This window comes from Corvus cornix, chromosome 2 (genome assembly GCF_000738735.6).
Source record: "Corvus cornix cornix isolate S_Up_H32 chromosome 2, ASM73873v5, whole genome shotgun sequence".
In the NCBI taxonomy this organism is placed as follows: domain Eukaryota; kingdom Metazoa; phylum Chordata; class Aves; order Passeriformes; family Corvidae; genus Corvus; species Corvus cornix.
The window spans coordinates 97,430,838-97,452,692 of NC_046333.1; the positions used below are offsets into that span (position 1 = coordinate 97,430,838).

Consider the following 21,855-nt stretch of genomic DNA (forward strand, 5'->3'; position numbering starts at 1 on the left):
CAAGCTCTGGAATGGGCTGCGCAGGGAAGTAGTAGAGTCACCACCCCTGGAAGTGTTAAAGAAATAAATGGGCAGGGCACTTGTTGCCATGGTTTAGTTCACATCATGGTGTTTAGTAAAAGGTTGGACTTGATGATCTTGTAGGTCTTCTCCAACCTTAATGATTCTACGATTCTATAAAATGAAAGGAGATTATGTTGACAGAAGCTGCTTTTGTGGGGCAAACAAAAGCAGGAAAGAAATTTTTCAGAGTTTTGATTACTGGAATAGAAATAAGCTGCTGACTCAACAGCACTGGCAGCAGATGCATAAAAGAAAAAGGTTCAGAGAGCTTGAGAGTGTAAAACACAAATTGTAGCTGCTTATTTTCTATTATTCACCATAGATGACTGTTGAATTGCCTGAATGTAGGTAGCAAAGGGCCAACTGAAACCTGGAACTAGACCATGAACCTATCTTCCCTAATCTTTCCCTTTTATGTTTATCCTGGCCATATATGATTAGCATCACCGAACTGGATGATCCCAGGCTTGCTTTATCTTCTTTGAAAATGACATCTGACATCATGCATTTAGCTATGTTTTCAAATGTACCAGTCAAGTGCCTGAAATTTTACAGGGTTTTTTCCCAGTTACATCAAAAATACATTATTAAACACTGCAGTTGCAAGAAAGTAAATTCAAAAGCCAAACATTTAAAATTTAACAACTGTATTTCAGCTTATATGTTATTGTGTTTGTACATGTCATTATATTAATGTGCAGTTAAAACAGCCCCCAGTAAAAAATCAGGTAGGACCTTTTCTCCTGCAACAAAATCCCTCCTACACAAGACTACCAAGTATTGTGGGCTAAAAGTGCCACTGTAACACACGTAACAATGCTAGAAACTATAAGCTGCAATTTAAGCTACAGAACTTATATTCCTTTATTCTTCATTTAGAAAATGTTTTTCATAAATTATATTGACTCTTTCTAAAGTTTCTTTCATTTGCTCATTCCAACTGCTTACTTCAGTTTCACCACATCCATTTTCTGCTTGTCCAGCACTGTCTGAAATCTCTCTCCAGAGCAGAGACAATGTATTGTGAAAGAGCGTGAATCAAGTTAATAGCCATGCTTGCTACATTTATGATGCATCAAAGAGTGGTAAGGGAAAAATGCAACTATGGAAACAAACTGTTTCTTCATTTTAGCCTGTTTTTCTTTCTCTTTTTTTAATTTTTTTTTTTTTCTTCCTGGATTGCATGCCTTTGTCCACAGAAAGTTTGGAGCAATTCTCTTGGAGTAGTAGAACTTCTATTTGCTTAAATCAGATCAGATGTCTGCCCTAAAACCAGACATGATAGAAAAGAATATAAGTTATTATTGATTCTGTTTGCTTTATACAAATGACAGCAGCAAATAAAACAATACACTGGAAAAGCACTCACAGGAAATTTTTTTAAAGGAATTCAGGAATCTAACTGGAATAGAGGCATGGAAATATCAATTGTTTCATTCTTACAAAATATTATTATTATTATGTTATTCAAATTAAACTGTTTAGTCCACTGCTTTTCAAAGTAGGAAATTCTCTTTAGTCCAAGGTATTTTGCTGAAACATATTCAAAGTAAATGAGTGCATGATGCCCCAGGATATGACTTTGTCAATCACAGGAGTGCAACACTTCAGCACAATTAGCACCTGAAATATCTACATTGTATGTGTTATCCATGAGCTTTCTTCCTAATTTACATGGAAAAAGAATTTAAAAAACCCAAAAAACTATGAAAAACATCCTTAATCTGCAAACATCTTAACTACTTACTCAGATCACTCAAATGCCCTCAATAAAATGCAGCCACCATGACCAGAACCTGACTGGCTTGGTAGAGCCCTCTACTGATTACAAAGAAGAAAGGAATAATAACAAACTATTTATTTCACCACTGATTTCAGATTAGGCAAATATATAAGTAACATATCATTACTGAAAAATGCAATTTTCTGTTTGAAATCTTTACTTCTGGTAAAGCAAATAAAAGTTCTGGACAGCTAAAGCCTAATATCAGACCAAATTGTGGAATTAGTATTTAGAATTATTACTGTAGAATATAAAGCAAATAATAATGTGCATTAACACACAATTTTAATGTGCATTAAAATACAAATTTTATGTTTCATAACTTTGATTTGCTATTTACACAGAATATTGGAATTACCATCTCTGTCAGCATAGCAGCAGGCAGAAAAGCTACCATCATGTTTATGCTAATATATACTACAGAAAGATAAAAATAAGTCATATTTTGTTCTTCTAAAACTTTGTCCTCCGCATTTTAATTCTGCATCCCAATTTATTAGGGAAAGAAGGTGTCCAAGAAAAGAACTGGAATAGGAGATAAAACATAAACTTACATGACCATTAACAGTAAAGCACTACACAGGAGGTAGAACAAGTGTGATTTACTTCATAAAGTTTATGCAGCAAATGTGATTTCAAAATTACTGATAGAAAATTAAAGATAGATAATATTGTGAACACTCGCATCCAGATTAAATGCAAGAGTTAATATTTCTAAAACATTACCTAGTTCAAGAACATATTAGTTTATTTCCCACTTTATCTTATTAAAAACTTACTATCTCATATTTTTTGTTTCACACTTCAGCGAAGTGAAAGGAAAAGGCAGAGGAAAGCTCATGATTTGCTGTCACTGCTATTTGAGCGACGACCCTTTGCTATGTTAAGGGAGTAGATAGATACATTTTGGTAACTGTTTCTCAGCAACAGGAAGGAAAATAAGTGATACCTTTTTTCTTTCCCTTTGGTTTTTTGGTTTGGCTTTATTTTTTTTTAATCCCTCAGGGAAGAATACAGCTTTGGAGTTAAAGAGGCCATGGATCTGTGGTACTGCAAATTATTTTGCATTTTCCATAACTCTTCTTGGAAATACATTGCTGTTCAAATTTTAGTAAAATTAACAGGATTTAGATACATTTTGCTGCATCTGTGAGTAACAGAACATCAGTAGACAACAGATTCTGAATTCGATTGCTTACAACAAAGTGCTACCCATTCCATGGATATCCACACAAGTTTGCCAAACAGCCAGTCAAGAAGGTCACTCTTGTGAGCCAGACTTGCAAACCCCCAAGATTTTTAAAAGCAGATACAGCCCTTGTTGACTCTGACTGGGGAGTGCCTCTCACATCTACATAGATAAGTTTTAACCATGGCCTCACTGATGATAGGTTTGTTTCGTCTTACAGCCTTTCAAGGCTAAAACTACTGAACAACAAGGACTACTACACAAGTGCAGAGCCCTGAGAAAACTCAAGACCAACCACTTGTCTGTATTTAAAAATGCTGTCCTGTTATGCATCTAAAACACTGTGTAACAGAATTTCTAATATTTTACACTGTCATAGATCCACATGGACTTACAACTTGCTTAACTTAATACGGTTTGGTCTAAGGAGTAGAGAAAATTTACAATCCTAATTAATGTATGTTTGACATAATTTCCATTAAAGCTGCAGAAAAAATTAATATAATGCTAATTACCATTAGTTTTCTCAGTACACTTGATGAACTTGACACGTTTCTCATCTTTTGAACATTAATAAATATTGGATTAAAGCACTGTGTTAAGGCACTTCAACTATCTGCTCTTTTATACACGTGCAGATGCACATTTCATGAACTGTGTGAGATGCTCGGAGAACACACTCTAGATACAGTATGTCCAGTAACAAAATTAAATAGATCTTAATCATGTGAAAGCACAAAATCTCTGAATACTGTCACATTTTTCAAACATGAAGACAAAAACTCACAGCAGCATCTTTTTTTCACTCAGCTAGCATCTTATTTTCCTCTGCTCTAAGCTATGCATGCAGTGTATGAAAAACATGCTAAGACACAAAATAATGGCACTTCCAGAGTGTTATGTTAACAACAAAACACATTTCCATTTATTTTCCCTTTTAGCTTTTGGGACATAAACAGCCATACATCATTATTTGGTATTTTTTTTTTCTACTACATAAACTCAAATACAAGCAACAATGATTTTTAATTTAATAGTTCAGAAATGAAACAGCAGGTTAGTAGCTCAAAAGGCTACTGTATTACAGTGTAATAATAATGTTCAAAATAAAAGATGAGGATAGCTCAAGAACTAAAGGTCTTAATGGTTAAATAATCCATTCAACTCCATCCATTCAACATAGAGCAACATCATATAAATCAGGGAGGTGAACATTATCACTTCAACTATAGGCTTATTTCAGCACTAGCTGCATGACACAGAAAAGTTTTTCTTGCTCTTCTGCTCAAAGAAAGGCCTTTCAGGAGTCTCAAAGGAGAAATCTAACGATGCCACGTGCTGAAATACCTCATCGTCATTTGGTGCTTCAGAAAAGCCTGCTGTTTGTCCTCACACTCTTCACGCAAGTGTGACTGTTTCTCTCCAGTTAACAAATTTTAGCTTGCATTAAACCTTATCAGTAAACATGGCAGTACTGCAAAATCAGCAATTAAGGCCTCAATAGCTTCCACCAATTAGAGCTGTTGTGTGCCAAGAGCTACAGCAGAGACAGATTGTGCACCAGGTTTATTAACTCATTCTTTTTGCAGTGGAACAGCTAAGTGCCTCTTTTCTGGCCACGTTAAAGTACATATAGTTGTTTTACAGTGACATACGCCTCTGCCTTAAAAAACAAAAACAAACTCCCCAGAAGGCTGTTAATTTTTCATTTGGGAGCTTTCATATCTATACTGAAGGAACTACTATCTCTATGAGTAAAATATAATCTAGCATGGCTATACCTGTTGCTATGCAGACAGCACTTCTTTTATTGAACCACCTAAAAGAAATTGTTCTTCCACGTCTGTACCCTCATCCCCTATTGGTGCATTCCCTGATCCCAAAAGAACCTGCACTGATGGGGACTTCATTCACATGAGTGACTATTTCTTCATCAGTGTGGGGGGAGAAGGGAACTGCTACAATCAAGATTCAGAAATCCATTTGCATAGACATGATGGCAGAAATGGATGATAGATTTAGGTGGAGAGAAATCTTTCAGCGAAAAAGAATAACATGAGACTTTGAAGGATTGGTTTAACATTTCAGATGTTGGAGTGTAAGCTCTTCCAGGCAGGGACCAGAATGCTGTTAGGCATTTCTATTCTCCCCAGCATAGTTCAACAATGATTAATTTGCACTGCAGCACTAGAAATCATGAACAATTAAAAGCTGTGGTTTTCCAGAGTGCTGCATACCTTCAGCAACTTTTTTACTTAAATGCAGATAAAGAGGCAGGCCTACAAGAAACCATGTTATTCAAGATTTCCTTCAGCAAGAGAACGTGCATTTAAGTCTAAATGTTAGAAAATGTCATTCACTGCATCTGTTAGGATAACTAGAAAGCAATATTAAAAGCAATTCACATAACAGAGTCCATTTAATATGATCATCAATATTTCAGACTGATTTTGAAACTGAAGAAAAAAGAAGAAACCAAGATGCATATGTAACAAAATTTATATTTCATGAACCTTAATTGGTGTAACTAGGGTACAGGGATTAAAGGCCTACGCCTAAGGCATCTGGTCCTGAGGACAAAATATTACACAAGCATTTTCATTTTTGGGTTTAGAAATTAAGTTTAACTCTCCCGATTCCGAAGAAAAGCTGAAGCATGAAATCTGAACAAATCCCATTTACATGGGATGCACTCCTGAACTACCTGCCTACCTAGAAAAGAATTTTGAAGATGAGGAACTGCTCTTCCCAGCTTAGGTTTTAATAGCATTTGCTGGGATTGATAGAATTTTATGAAATTGCTGTAACAAAGGACTGACTGAATGAAACTTGGTCAAAGCACTCACTGCTGTGGTGAGCCCTGTGGCTGGCGTGTGATACCTGCAAACACACACACTTTCAGAGACGCTTGCACAATCAAGGGCAGATTTGGCCCTCTTTATCAGAGGTCTTTCCTCTGTATTTGTATTTGAACTCATTGCAAGCCTAACTCCATGAACAAACACTAGTGACAAAAATCAAGAATCTCTTGGTAATTAGGCACTGCTAGTTGAGCCTCCATTTTCACTATTTCAGTCACGATCATCTTAACAGCTATGCAGTCAGCTATGCTTTGTTTTATAGCTCTCTAAAGTTGACTTCAAAGGGTGGCTAGCAGCATTCCCCATTTCAGATCTCCTGTTTAACTCAGTTCATCTATTGTGCATTCAGCTCAGCCCTGAGCACGGCGACGGTGCAGCTGTGGCACCACTGTGGGTTAGCTTGGGTCAATGAAATCAATATAATTTACAACTTTTTACATTGTCCTAAACTTAAAAGTCTGACATGTACTGAAGGAGACTGTATTCCTTTTCATACGCTTTTCTACCCACAAGCAGATATTTGGCCCATTAGTTCAGTCCCTTTTAATCAGTACAGGTAAATTAAGCAAGTACATTCAGACATATATCTATTTACTTAAATGAGAATGAGTATATATTCTTTCTAGTAAATTCCAAATTACAGAAAGGAAAACTGTTAAGTTTTGCTATCGGAAGATCAATTATTTATTACTTATGCTGTTCTAGGAAATGTTTCAGGTAAGTCAGGGGTGGAAGAAAGAAAAGATTCTGAAGAATTGAACAAGAGGCACCACCTCACTACAGTTTTCAATTCCATTTTGTTTACATTGCAGCAGAGGATAGATTCACCTTGAATATTCTTTTTTTTAGGTTAAATGACTGTAAGCCACAAAATAACATTAAACAGAAACACAGCAGAAATGACTGATTTTCCATTTCAGAGAAGAGAGGAAAAAAAAAAAATCCACGCAAAAATTATTTTCTGACATCAAGAATTCTGGAAAATACACCTCCAAAACCATTTTGAAATGTATTTAACCTCTGGGTTCTCTTGAGAAATACACTGCATTATGTTATGATCATGTCAAAATCAAGTCAAAAATATTTACAAGTAGCATTTACTTTTCTATTTTCTCCTTCAGTTCAAAAAATCCCAAAGCAATACATTTAAACACTTAGGTATATTATTGTATAAAAGCTGCTAGAGCAACATTTATCCTCAAATAAATACACTATGAGGTCCACCAGTATAAATTTTCCTCTCATTGCCCACAAATCTCATCTAAATCTATTCCATGGCTGCTCTACAGATTCCTCCGTATGTCTCACTGTGAGGTTTCCATTTTCAATGTACCTCAGATTCCTAATTCTGATAGTTTAGCCAATGCTCTCCACCAGCTGCTAAGCTGTTACCATTAGTTACAGCTCCCTTTCACGATTTGTAAGCATTATCTTCATCCCAAATGATTAGGAAGTGTCTGAAAAGAGTCATCTCTAATGATACTCTACAGATATTCACACCTAATTCTTCAAAATAACCCGAACCTTCTGAAATGGCCGTGACTCCGCAATATCATGTTTGGCCCCAGGGTCTTGGACAAGTCCAATAACATGTAATAGCTTATATTCTAGAAATAGAGCCTTTGCATTAATGTATCTACTTTACCTTTAAAAAACTGCAGTGTTCTTCTTTATTAAGACCTCTGGGAACACAAAAATAATTCCATTCTTGTTTTTCTGCAATGACATCAGATTACAGCAGTCTGCTTCCTTTCTTTTGCTCCTTGATCCTTCTGCTACATTTTTTAATATTTATATATTTACTACATCACACATCATTATTGGGAATAACAGCTGTCAGAGATTCTGCTCCACTGGGGAAAGACAGATCTCAGAGTTTTTGACTCTGCTTTTTGCAAATCTAATTTTCACTAATTCTCATCAGCTAAAATTTATGTACAAATGCAGATTTAGTGCTGAGAAACTTTTTCTGTTGCACAGCTTCTCCTGCAAAAATGTTTGCTCTTCAAAGTCATCAGAAGAAATTAAAGATGTGCCTACACTGAGCAGTGAGACCTAATGAAAGCAACTATTACATACACCTGAAACAGATGATCTAGTTCATCTACATGCTCACACTTAAAGCCAAAAGTAGTTCCCTTTCTCTTTTTTTTCTTTTGGATGGTTCTACATTAGAATTTTCATTATCAAAAAAAAAAAAACCCCAAACCCTAGACATCCAGATTATTTAATAATTGAAAAAAATGTCACATGATGAAGGAACTCAACTTCATTAAATGCATTACCACCCAAGTGTGTTGATAATGAGAAAGGTTCAACCAACACTCATATTAGCAAAGGCTACCCAGTACATCTTCAACCTTTTTCTTTGAGCTATGACCCACTGAAGAAGATACTAATCATTCAGTGATCTCAAAATTATTCCTTTTCTGCAGAAAAAAAGTATTTTTTTTTGTTATAGGCAAACCAGTGCCCTGACAATATTGGTTGCTACAAGTCTTCTGGAAGTGCTCATACTAGTATTACTATTACGGGCAAACCATAATTTGATTTTTCTGGTTTTTTTTTCTTTTTGTAACCTTATATATTTCCTCTCAGTAAAGGCTTTTTTAGTGCTCTTTTGTTGCACATATTGTGTTGGTAGAATTCCTCAAGAAACAATGTTTTTTGCTATCTCTAGACTCCGCAAGGGGACTCAACTGATTCACCCTACAACCTGCACAAAGTCACACAGACCTTAGATGCAAATACACGCTCCCCATGGTGGGCTCCAAGATATTATGGGTAAAACACACAACTTAAGGCTAAGTATTAGCATTGCTTATCAGAATGTTTCACATAACCCTACAGAATAAGGGTTTTCCAATTTTCTTGTGGAAGAATATGTCTTTTATAAAATTTGGAGATGCGAAAACTCTGATGTCTTTTCAAAATCTGACCAGTGCTCCGCTCCCCTAGGAAAGGAAAAAGATGCTGTAGTAACATCTTTAACCCTTCCCCCTGCTTTAAAATAAGGCTGTTACTTTGTGTGTCAAGTACTTGACAAATACAGTTTTTCTGCATGGCTGGGGTTAGAAATTTACACCCACAACTGCAGACCAGCAACCCAAGCAGTTATGGAATTGTCTCATGCACCATATTCAGCTTTCAGGATTGTTCTGCCAAACAAGATGTGAACAATTCTACCTTAGCCATTTCAATATCTACTTTTAAAAGTGAAATTCTCCAACACTTTACATTTTGTGCCACAATTCTGTCTCAGGGCAAAAGAGACATAAGGCCTATCAAAGTTATCAGCTTCAGACTTCTTGCATTCCTGTTCCTGACACTTCTTTCTAAGAAGAAAACAGAAAACTGATGAGCAATCATTTCTATCAGTAAGATCTGGGGGGAAAATGCAAAATATTTTCCTTCTTTATACACAAAAATCTAAAATAATTTACAGATACCTGAACAAATACTGCCTTGTAAAAAAAAAAAATAGAAGAATTCAATATAACACACCCAAAAGTTTACTTCTGCAACCAAAACTCTTCATACAACATTAAAATAGAAAGTGACCATGCCTGAGGAGAGAGGTTGCACCAGGTGACCTTCAGAGCTCTCTTTCGACCTCAGCTATTCCACAGTTATGAAATCTGAATTACTAAAAACAAAATATGAATTATTCCAGTGTTTTCTATAGAGCTGTAGCACCTAATAACATTTTGACCACAATCAGCATTAGCCAACCTACATTCTAAAGGAGAACTTAACATGAGTTTATAGTTGAGACAGACAAAATAAAGCAATGATGGGTGAAAAGAGATTGTACTAATTTTACAAACAGAAAAGCTAAGCTCAGAAAGCCTGTTTCCCATTTACACTAACAGCATTCACTATGCTGGCAGTATAAGGGGCTTCAACACAGTTTTAAATTTAATTTAGTGTACAGTGGGCTTAGTATAATTGAGAATAAGGCTGGAATGAATCAAAGTACTCAAGACTACAAATTACATCTCTAAAAAAGACTAAAATTTAACTTTTCTAATACTGAGTCCAACATGTCAGTACAAAGACTTTTGTCTTCTCGAAAGAGGTTATTTCACCAACAGTGCAGAAAGCTCTAAAATTCATTCTGTAGTTTAAGATACTAGAACTACAGAAAATAAAACTCAGTAAAATATCCTTTTATTTTAATAGCCTTGTTACAAATATGAAAAACTAACCTCCACTCTTTGTTGTTAGGGTGTTTATTGCCATGCTGTTTTATATATATTATACATATCATACGCCTTACAATTATCACACTAGTCTAGTGCTTAATAATTTAATATGTCAATTTCAGTTAAAATGGAAGCTTTCCCCTCTTTTTAGGCACTGTACAAAACCAATAATTATGACCACTCGTTCAGAAAAAAACTGTTGCATTCTTATTTTGTAAGACTTCATGCACTCTTTTCTCTTTGCAGGAAAAAAAGTGTTTGCATGAGAAAAGAGAATATACCAATTCACTCTGAGGACATGGTATCTTGGAGCAAGACTGTCTCAAATAAAAATCCAGGGACAAAGAAAGAGTATTGGAAGTATCAAGGGCTTCCTTCTCAAAGATGGTAGTAATTTGGTTCCACAGTGGTGACAACCTTTGGATATTAAACTTTGCTATTAACTCTCTTTGCAGTGAACAGGTAGGGTAAATATGCCAAAGAGTCCTTCCAGCAGACACGGCGCCTAACTTTTTTCCTCCAGCTCTATTCAATGCTGTGTGCTTCTAATTCCTCTCTGACATGTTAATGAATACAACCTTTCCAAAGTTCAGCCCAGATAAGCCGGAGATGATGAGAGACATTTTGGCAACTGAACAACAGAGAGAAAGAAGATCAATCTTTTAAAAGATTTACACACTTCCCTTAATTATCTTCCTAATTTATGTGCATCTTAAGTGAAGAGTAATTCCTGTGAGGCTCCATTTGTATGGGCTTATAGCGTCTCAGTATGACAGCAATGCCATGTTTCACAGGTTGCAATTGTTCAAAAGCATCAGAATCTGGAAGACTTATTTTGCAGTGGAGATCACTTTTGAAAAGGAGCATATTTCATTACTAGCTTACAGACTGCATATCTTTTTTCCCCCTTAATTTCTAAATAGACTTCAAAATTAACGTTCATCTTCAAAACTCTTCAAAACTCTTTCCAAGAAAGCTATCCTACCCTATCCTAGTCGGTAAGAGTACTCCTGGAGACAGTAGATTCAATTCTGATGCCAGCTGCAAATCTCACTGTTTGGAACTCTCTTGACTTGTAAAGTTTTCAGATATAGTGGTTTACAAGCTGCACTTATCAATCACACAGATTTTCTTCTCAGACATGATGTGTGAACATGTATTCTGAGTATTAAAAAAATATTAATCAAAAGTAAGCATTTATGTGCGTAAGTGTCAAGATACAGTTACTGCACACACTTTACTCTCACTAAAACCTTTTTTATAAGTTTGCAATTTTGTCCTGCTACATAAAAACTTTCTCCACAATATTAAAAGGCTTCCTTGTTTTTCTTTATTGATTTTCTTCAAGAAATTTCATAATATTTAGAGTTGAAGTCTGTATTTTTTCTGTAAAAAAAATTTCAACCAAACTATGATTCATTAAAATAATACACCACAATCTTTTTGAATCTTAGAATTGCACTGCAAGTTGTAAAGATTAAAAACAAAAATTGCAGTGTAACATTTACAATTAGTATGTTAAATATAACATATATGAAAGTATACAGTAAAACACCCACATTTTGGTTCAATAACAGATTATTACTTTAAAGAACAGTGAGGGATATAATTCAGCATCCATACACATAAAATACTGCTTGCATTCAACAAAGAGAATATTTTACGTTGCTCTCTCAGACTGCACAGAAGTGTATTAACTACATCACAACATTTGTGAAAAGCTGCTCAGCTAGATGATCTTCCACATAACCTAAAACAAAAGAAAAACTTTCCAGGGTAATGTAGACCTCAAAACCTTTATTTGAATTTTATTATTTTTAAAAAGAGCATTTCATAGCATGCTTTTTTAAAAATGTCTCATTAGTATCTATCTAAAATATATGCTCTACACACAGTCACATATATAAACGTGTAACTAACAACTGACTCACATATGCTGTTGCCCGAATATGCTGTTGCCAGGCAACAGCTATAAAGCATTTTGCACTGCTTGCAAAAATCTGAATGAATGATTCGAAGAGAGATTATTTCCAAAAAACTAAAAGGAAGAAAACTCACTACTGGAATTATATGAATAATTCCTTGTATATTTCAAGGACTAATAGAGCATGTTCCTTCCATAATCACCAATTTCTGAAAGGACAATTCCTTTGAGTAGGATTTGAGGGGCATTTTACAACAAGGAAATTCATGTTCTGTGCATGTGGCTAATGTTCCCACATGGACACTGAACCAAAGCCACCAAAGTTAATGGGTTCCTTAAACTGACTTCAGGGTCATTTCACTGGGTCTTTTCATCAGGTTTTAACCGTCCATCACAGGACAAAAATGACAGACTCTTAAATGAAAAAACAGAAGGCCTTACAGGAGATACAAATACATTCTCAATAAAATGTTACCATCTTACAATATGCAAGTGAGAGAGTCTGTACAAACACTTCTTTGTGTAATCTTCATACAGCTAAGGTGTAATCTCACTGAGGCTAATGGTATTACACACAAGAGTAAAAATAGAAGCATCTATAATCCATTGATAACATGGATATGATATGCTATCTACAAAAGAGAACTATTTGACTCTTTAAGTAAGTGCCATCCATTACAAAATTACTAGACCTTTGCCTATCACACCTCTTGGGAATTAAGAGCTGGAAAAGCACATCAAGAAAATCAACTGGGAAGCACAGCAACTTCAAAGTGCTTACCATAAGCCTGACTCACAAGTTGCTTTAACACAAATATTAGCATAAAAAAGGTAGTGGGATTTTTTGTCCTTGTTCACTGTGGCTGCAAGATATTTCCTTCAATTTCCTGTACAATATGCTCAATCAATAAAAACTGGTCAGAAGCTCAAGATGACTGTTCTTTCTATAACGACCAAATTGGAAATCCATGTATTTTCTTTTTAATTCTTCAAATCCATTCACATAACTGTAGCAAGAAGACTGAAAGCAGTAATTATTGGTATTTCAAATGATACTTTCAGTATTAAGTAGTGAATGTGACTAGCTTCTTTAATGGATTACGGTGAAATCCTTTCAATTCCATATCTCACGTTGCCTTGAACTATCGTGAAAAAGAAACTCCTTTACATGGAAGGAATCTGAAATCTAAATCCTGTCCATCTGGAGCTTTATAAAAACTAAAATGAACTTATTATAAATAGGAATCAGGATTTTATAGTTTCATTCAAATTAGTTTCATGCTCCAAGACATAACTCACAGTTTATGTCACCGGTCAGGATGTAGTTATACAAAAGGCAACCTCGATGCTTACCACCAGGCTGAGCACCTTTCCCATAGATGATAATATAAAATAATCTATGGAAAGGATATCCACTCCAGGTGCACTACTTGCCTGTACTTTTTCATGTGTTCGCTTGTTTCTTAGTATATGCTGTGGCAACTCAAAGAAATAGAAGAACCTTTACTTTGCCCTCCGTATTCATCATGACCCACTTGCAGAGCCAGCGCGATCAATCAATGTAATCTCAAACCCAAGACATTTTGCAGGTCCCTTTGCTTTCTTCACCCTAAATATACACACGATATCAATTGAATGTTAGGCTTTTGTAAGACACATATTGCATTATTTCAAGAGGAACCACGCTGCAATCAGTGGTTTGCATTCATAGCATTGTTAGTCCTGATTGATTGAAGATGGGGTTAACAGCAGAAGGAGAAACACTGTGTTCATTTCCGGAAAAGGTACCTGTAATGATCTAAAGGTATGCTTAAAAATAGGGAAGGGTTATACAGTAAAACTTCTAATTTGGTGACTAAGAGCAACCTACTATTTATTAATCAATCAAGACTGACTGGCAGGTACAATTTTCTCTTCAGATAGATATTAGAGTATAAACTGAAGCACCCAGAAAATAATTCCACTTAGTATGTGGAAACACAGAAAAACTAGTAATTATTAACAAACTGAGTGAAAATTTCCAATAGATAGGATTCTTTTGTTCTATGGCTGAGGCATGACAAAAAAAAGACAGAAACAAACAAACAATAAGATTATGACTTCGAAGGTTGATATGGGTCAAAACAAGACTATCAAAGCGACACAATGTTCATTTTTAATTAGACTTCCTAATGTGACATCAAATTGTTTTTCTTCTAAGAAACAGCACTTCAGCAAGGCATGAAATCTTCACAGCTTAGTTTATTAGGAGGCAACAAAGGGATTCCAATCTGCTACAAGAAAGTTTCAGCCTATAAGCACAGCCAGTGCAGTACAAAATTGTGTCATATGAATTTTAATGTGACACAAGTATGAAAGATTCCAAAAGAACAAAGACAGCACAGTCCTGTTCCAGAGTACACAAATGACCTATTCTGATCTGAACAGCACACCACATTACAATCAAATTTATTTCAAAGAAGGGTCACACAGGTCAAATGTAATGGCTGCAAGAATGAGTATTTCCTTTATGTAGTATTAGAGAAAAGCAAAATATCAAACAATGCCAGAATGCCAGGGCACTGAAAAGAAAGGCATATTTAGGCTGCAGGGAAACAGATTTTATAAAAATGTTTTAATACAGTCATCCTCAATGACTACAGTTTCTAAGTCTCAAAGACACTGTGATACCTTGAAGATGCAATGTACACAAGTGAGCTTGCATACTACACAGCCTTTAACATATATTTGACATTTCAAGGCACCAGAGAGAAAAGTTTCATGTACACCTCATGCTTAACAAAAGCAGGGAGACAGGCTAAGTGATCAGACTGGATGGATGTGTCTCTTCATGGCCTGATAGCTCCATGGCAGAAACCATGATATTCCCAGGTGTCAGAAAACAGCAACAGAGAGGCTGGTAAAGCTCCTCAGCTGATTGTCCAACCTTACAACAAAAGCAATTTTAACAACATAAAAGTATCAGAACAATGAGGTCTACTTGAAAATACTGTCAGAAGAATAAACAGCAATTCATTAAGATGTAAAACCGAATGGTAAACAAGCAGTTAAGGATTACAGTGAAAAGCAGGCAAAACAAAATTTAATGATTAAGTATCACTAAGCAAAAAAAGTAATGACAAATTCTCACAGTTCTTCTTGCCATGTATTTCCATCAAGATTCAGGCATCATTTTTGTCTTCAAATCACTTTTCTGAACAGAATCAATTACTGATGGGAAAACAGCTCGAGTCCTGACTTCACGCATGCTATGGATAGAATTTGAAGGTATATGGGGAATAGGCACACAGGGTAACAAGTACTTAAAGCAAGGTGTAAAATGTCAGAAGTAAACGTTATACCTCATTAGGAAAACAATCATAAAGATTTCTATTTTACAGTTAGACAAAGATTTACTACTTGGATTTTTGTAAATTAAATTCTTGAAAAACTAAATTCTACCAGAAAGTTCTCCCAAATGAAAGCTTGTTGTTGTGGGGCTTTTTTCAATAAAATGAAAATATACTATTGAAGTATCTTCCATTGGATTCCTAGCCAGGGCTCCCTCAGTCACAAAACAAGACAGAATAAAATCCGAATTGGACGAATTTCCATAACAAATTAGCTACCAGCCTAAAGGTTAGAATTAGTCTTATTGCCCAAGTCTAGCACTAAAATTTGTATTAGACACCTCAGCTCTCCAAGTTTTAATCAATCTGCTTTTCAGGAGACTTTGAAATATTCAAAGAATGTAGACTATTATGCCCCAAAAAACTACCCCAGTAACTTCCATTTGTAAGGATGAAACATAACTAGCAAGAGATAAAATTCTGTTGCCATATTTAAGAAGTTATCTTGGCCTTACTTTCCAGAACCCATAGCTCTCTTCCCTCTTTTCAGTATTTTGGGAGGTTAATGAATATTTTCATTTGCTAGCAGACATTTATATCCCTGAAAACTGATGTATTCACCTACATTATGATGGCTCCAGTGTAAGTCACTAAGGTTTGGACTTGGAGACAGACATAAAGGCAAAAAATACAAACCTTTAATGCTTCACTTGGTGAATAAAAATTGCATTTAGATATTCAGTCACGAGAATCCAATTAGCTATGGATATATACACACATATTCATACCTTTCAACCATCACACTCATTTGAATTTTGATGCTATTTTCTATAAAATATAATCCCTTTTAAATTGTATTTAATAGATTTATTCAGATGTGCATTTCCATATGTCATATTTAAGCTTATACTACCACCTGCCTGAGGCTGTACAGTCTGAATTGTCACCCTCACACACTTCAGTAGGAGAAAATCCTCCACAGACACCATATGAACTGTTTCCCTTCTGCTTAGTGTAGAGGTATGATAATCATTACGACCATGGAAAATATCCACGCAAAAAAAACGTTATATGCGTCCCCCTTAAAAAAATCAGATTAACATCTTCAAAACAAAATATTCAAGCTACATAAGATATTCCGCAATGAAATATCAATGTCTTCCCAATTTTTTCTACACAGGTCAGCAAATATCATCCAACTCTACATTTGTTGCACATACACCACAGACATAGGTATATGAAAGTATTTGCATACATAGAGATATGCATAAACATAATTTCACACTTAAAGGACGCTGAGATGGCTTCAAATCCAGATTTGCAAACCAAATAGATTAACTCTGCTTCCAACTACAAACATCAAGGTGATGGGATACCATCTCTGCTTTCTACTGGGCCCATCCAATAACACTGCTGAGCAGGGGAAAAACCGATGAGCAAAGGTTAAGCAGAGGACTGCCAGAAACAAACTAAGGCTTAGAAATTGCTTCTTCAGATAAGATTAATGCTTGACTGATGCACAGTCTTTGGGTTGTAAAATCATTAATAAGAGCATCCATTCTCTTTGGATTTACACCATCTCTCAAATACTTGTAGTTGAGGCTATTAAGGGTTTGGACCAAACTTTCCTGTGCTCTTTTGGAATTAACAGCCCTGCCAAGTCATCAAAGTGCTCCAAAGGTCAATTTATGATTAGTGTCCCACCATCCTGCACAATGTGTCTGCAAGCAAAGCACAGCATCTGGGGGGAAGGGAGAGACGGAGAGAAGGAGGAGGAGATAAATATTAGCACAGTGATAAGCTCACAGAGCACGACTTGGAGGAGGGCAGATTTCACATGGTCCCTGCTGTTAGGTTTCAGAGCAAGCGGGGACCACCCCCTGGAAGGGAGAGCTGGTAGAGATTCTGCACTTTTTTGCACACCTGAAGAAAAACTAAAAGAGTGAACAGAAAGAACCTCAGACCTCCTCCCAGCCTCAGGCCAACAGGGACTTGGACCTTTTGGGATTATTGGCAACATCAGTAGCTGTGCAAGCCAGCAAGCATTCCTGCTCTCTCACAAAGGGTAGGAGACAGCCGAAACATATGATTCCCGGGACCGACTGAAGTTTAGGGAATCCTGACCTCTGCACACACTTTGCTCCAACTTCATCGCCTTTTCAAGGTTTGCTGCACCCCTTCAGGGAAAGTGCCCATGGCCAATCTGATAACGCGGTGTCGCTGAGCATCCCGGTGGGCACTGCGAACAGCCACCCTCACCTAAGAGATTGCCCCGAGTTTTTATCACTGTCAGCCTCTGCCTCTGCCTTTAGGTTCACGAGGCTGCCACCCCGTTGCCTCCCTGCCCGTCCCCGGTGCGCTGCAGGCTCCCATTCCCCAGTCACTCATGCCCTAGGGCAGAGCACCACCACACCTCCACGCCTGCTTTTCTCTGTTACTCTGTTACTCCGGTACCAGCAGAGTGTTTTCTGACCCTGCCCGGATTGAAAACATCCCTCTCCGAAATGGGAGGGAGAAAGAGAGAGGAAGAATCTGTACACAAAGTTTATAGATCCTGCCTACGCCTTCCTCTCCCCACCCAAGCCCTTGCCGTAGGCAGCAGGGCGAGGGACAGGGGAGCCCAGGGACGGGCAAAAGGGGGGTGTCAGCCCCGGCCTGGGCTGGGGGACTCGAGAAGGACGGGGGCACGGGGCGCAGCTTTTCGCGGACAGTGACCCTGGCGGGCGATCGCTGAGACAGAAGGGAGAAGCGGCGCCTTCCCGGAGAGGGGAGCAGCCGGCTCTCTCCGAGGCGCAATGGCAGCGCATCCCCACCGACCCCTCCGGATCCGGGAGCAAACTCCAAGCCTCGGCAGCAGCAGCCAGCAGCAGCACCAATGGCAGCACCAATGGCAGCAGCAGCACCAATGGCAGCAGCAGCACCGGCAGCAGCACCGGCGGCAGCACCGGCGGCAGCACCGGCGGCAGCACCGGCGGCAGCACCGGCGGCAGGTCGCCGCGCCCCGCGCTGGCGGCCCCGGCCCGGGGCACCGCCGCCCCCCAGACCGGCGAGGCGACACCCAGCCCCTCGCCCCCACCCCGGGCAGGGCCGGTGAAGGGAGAAAGAACTCACCCCCAGCTTCCTGCTGCGGATTTTCACGTAGCCCTGCTTGACTATATCGTTAAAGTTGGAGGCCATGGCAAGCGCTGCCTGTTTCCTCCCCTCCGCACCCGGAGTCCTCCTCCTCCTCACCACCGCCGCCGTCGCCTCCTCCTCCTCCTCTCCCGGGCCCTCCCGGGTGCCGCCGGCCGCTGGCTCCAGAGGCGCTTCTGGCATCCAGGCAGCGGCAGCCGCCGCGCTCCGCTCCGCCCGCGCCCCGCTCCTCCCGCGGCCGCTCCGCTCCGCTCCGCACCGCCCCGCCGGGCGGGTGGCGGCCGCTCCGCCCCGCTCCGCTCCTCCGCCGGCCCCTCGCTGCCCCGCTCCGCCGCCGCCCCACGCCCGGCCCCGCTCCGCCCGGCGGTGGCTTCGCGGCTGCCCGCGCCTACGGCCGGGAGCGGGCGGGGCGCGGCGGGGCGGAGCGGGGACACCGCCCCCGGCGCCGCGGCCGCGGAGCCCGCCCCCAGCGCCGGCACTGCCCACCGCCCGCGGCCGGGGCCCCGGGAGGGGGCGAGGGGCGCCTCGGCCCGGCAGAGCCCGGGGCACGACGCGGGGCGCAGGCCGGGTGCTCTCCTCAGCCGCGCCGCTTTTGCCCACTTTTCTCCGGGCTGGCCCATGGCAGCGGCCGCGGCATCCCCGGCTCCGGTGTCAGATCCGTTCGGAAACACGGCCCAGGAGGGCATCTTTCAGCCTCGTGTATTCAGGAAGCCGCGTAGACATCCAGTAGCCAACGCGGAACTGTTGTGTCAGTACAACAAACTTAATGAAAGAAATAACTAAACTACAGAAGTGAAGGAAGTAAAAAGAACAAAAAAGGCACAAGTCCATCTGAAGTTGAAAAATTAGTTGTCACACACAGATTTTCTGTGCTCTCCGCAGTGATGACCATGTGTTTAATTACTTCTCACTGAGGTGGACCTGGCAGAAGAACGACTTCTGAAGAAAACATGATATTTAGGAGATATTAGGACAGGAAAAAAAAAAACCCCAGGAAATTGTGTTTGCTTTACTTATATTTAAAACAGGGATGGACAAGAATGGACCTAAGCTGCTTGAGAAAGGAAAACTACAGATATGTGGGATTGACAAAATAGCACATGACTGTTGTTACACAAAATTGTACTCGATAAACGCTTTCAGCGGAATAAGTTTGACTAGTTTGATAAGCTTAATGAAAGCTTCATGTACTCTTTTCCTAAATATCTACTGCACCATTGCCCTGAAGTTTTCTGAAACAGGAATTTGCAGTATGTGGTGTGCTACAGACTGGGGTGATGAAATGTAATTCTGTAGTTGAAAGTTTGTTAGATTTATTTCAGATTTTCAAAATCAATAGACAACATTAGAGATTAGCCTTGCAGCAAATAGGAAAGAGGCAATCTAGAAAAATGATTACAGTGCTTCAGTGATGGAATTATAAGGAAAAGCTTTGTAATTTTATATAACTACCTGGAGTACTGCATCCAGCTCTGGAGCCCTTAGCATAGGAAAGACATGGACCTGTTGGAGAGGGTCCAGAGGAGGACCACAAACATGATCAGAAGGATGGAAAATCTCTCCTGTGAGGAAAGGCTGACACAGGTGGGGTTGTCCAGCTTGGAGAAGAGAAGGCTTCGGGGTGACTTCGTAGCAGTCTTCCAGTACCTAAAGAGTACTACTGGGTACAAAAGTATTTTTGCTAGTCCACCATCAAGTGGGTATGGTATCCCATTTAAAAATGACAGAGCAAACCAGAATCTTAACATTATGATCTTACATCTTCATGGACTGCTTTTAGCTTTGCATTCAAGTCTAATGAGTGTGAAAATTACAAGACTATGCCAGGAGAATTCTCTTTCCTGAGAATAACCCTTATTATTTGATCTGAATCTTTTTTTCCTTAACTGAATAGCAATTAGTGAAGCACATGAAAGTTTACCTATCCATTTATTTTCTAGCAACTCAGTTCCTAATTATACAAATTTTGGAACAACTGCTAGGAGTAGAGTTTCTGCATTATTTTTATCCAAACAAAAACTTCTATATAATTATGCACTTTTAAATAAAAGATATGGTCATACAAAGGAATAGATAAAAATACTTAGCCTATATATAATTGTGGCTTCCTGGGTATTTCTAATGAAATGTCAAAAGGATGATTTTGAACTCCTACTTTTGGGCAGAATATTACTTCCTCCTTAATTTCTATTTTAAAGGTATGTCAAATCAGAATATTCAGTGATTTTAGGGAGAAAACTGGGATATGCCTAGAAGAGGATTCTTTCAAGACACCTTACAACATATTAAACAAAAGCTTTGTTCAAAATGAGACTAGTGATTGTTTAAAGTACAGAAAGCTCTTGAAGGATCAAAAAGGAGAGGAACATTTCCTTTCAATTGCCAGCCAGAAAAGTACATAATCCTATTCAATTAACTGACAAAAAGACATTTTCCTTACAGATTAACCCTGAATGATTTGTAAGTTTGTAGAACTGGTTTCACATGCAGTCCCTGCCCCCTGTTCACCACCTCTCAGCTACACAAAAATGGACTTGTAGGATCTGAGAAAAATTATATGTGCTCTCAAATTGAGATAGAACTATTGCAATCTTTTTTTTTTTTTTTTTTTTTTTTTTTTAAGATTTATATGTTTATCATTCAAAATGAACAGCAGTTTCAGAACAGACAGCATTCCTGGGCACTCTTTAGTTTTCTAATTTCTGCAGTAAGAGATAAGGATACAGCAGAATTTGTGTCACCTCCCTAACATGCATGTCTTGTCAGAACTCTACAGTGGAAAATTTCTTGCCAATGAAATTGAAGACAGTGCTGTATTTCCAAAGATAATCATCCATTTATTCTTGACTATATTTTTTTATCATATAACATGCATGGAAAATTGTTTTGATTTACAATAATCATATAGCTATTAGTAATTTTCAACAGAGTTTTCTCCAATTATTTATTATAGTTTCTGTATTTTTCTTTAAAATCCATGTATGAATTGCATTGTTATTACTTGTTTTACTACAACAAAAATGCAATAAAAGATAAGCAAAATATGTGTAAAATACAAAGCATTTTCATTCTACAGTCTCCAGAGTGTAAATTAGCCAGCCTGAGCTTATAAAATGATCAGTCTGGTATTTATTTTCAGCTGCTTTGGATAGCACTGGACAGAATAATCAAATATTCATTTGCATATGAGTCCCATGGGCAGCCTGGGGCACAAATGCATAGCAAGGCCACTCTGAATCACAGGAATACAGACAAACTGTCTTGTTACTTCCCCACAAAAATACTCTTGTGTTCATATGACATGCATACACTGTATTTGCTGAGAAAGTCACAATTTACAAAGGAAGATTCCTCAAAGCAGTCACCCCA

General features: G+C 38.5%; 1 protein-coding gene across 2 annotated transcripts in view; it reads right to left on the reverse strand.

Moving 5' to 3' along the window:
* DOK6 (docking protein 6) overlaps window positions 1–18,597 on the reverse strand; it is a 249,503-nt gene extending 230,906 nt beyond the window's left edge. The window contains exon 1 of one of the 2 annotated variants that reach the window (XM_039571458.1): window positions 18,466–18,596. In XM_039571458.1, coding sequence (XP_039427392.1) covers window positions 18,466–18,531 — 66 coding nt within the window. In that variant the 5' untranslated portion in view covers window positions 18,532–18,596. Of the gene's footprint in view, window positions 1–18,465 lie in introns of both variants that reach the window. The other variant, XM_039571468.1, reaches the window with a different exon arrangement.
* Window positions 18,598–21,855: the final 3,258 nt, after the last annotated feature.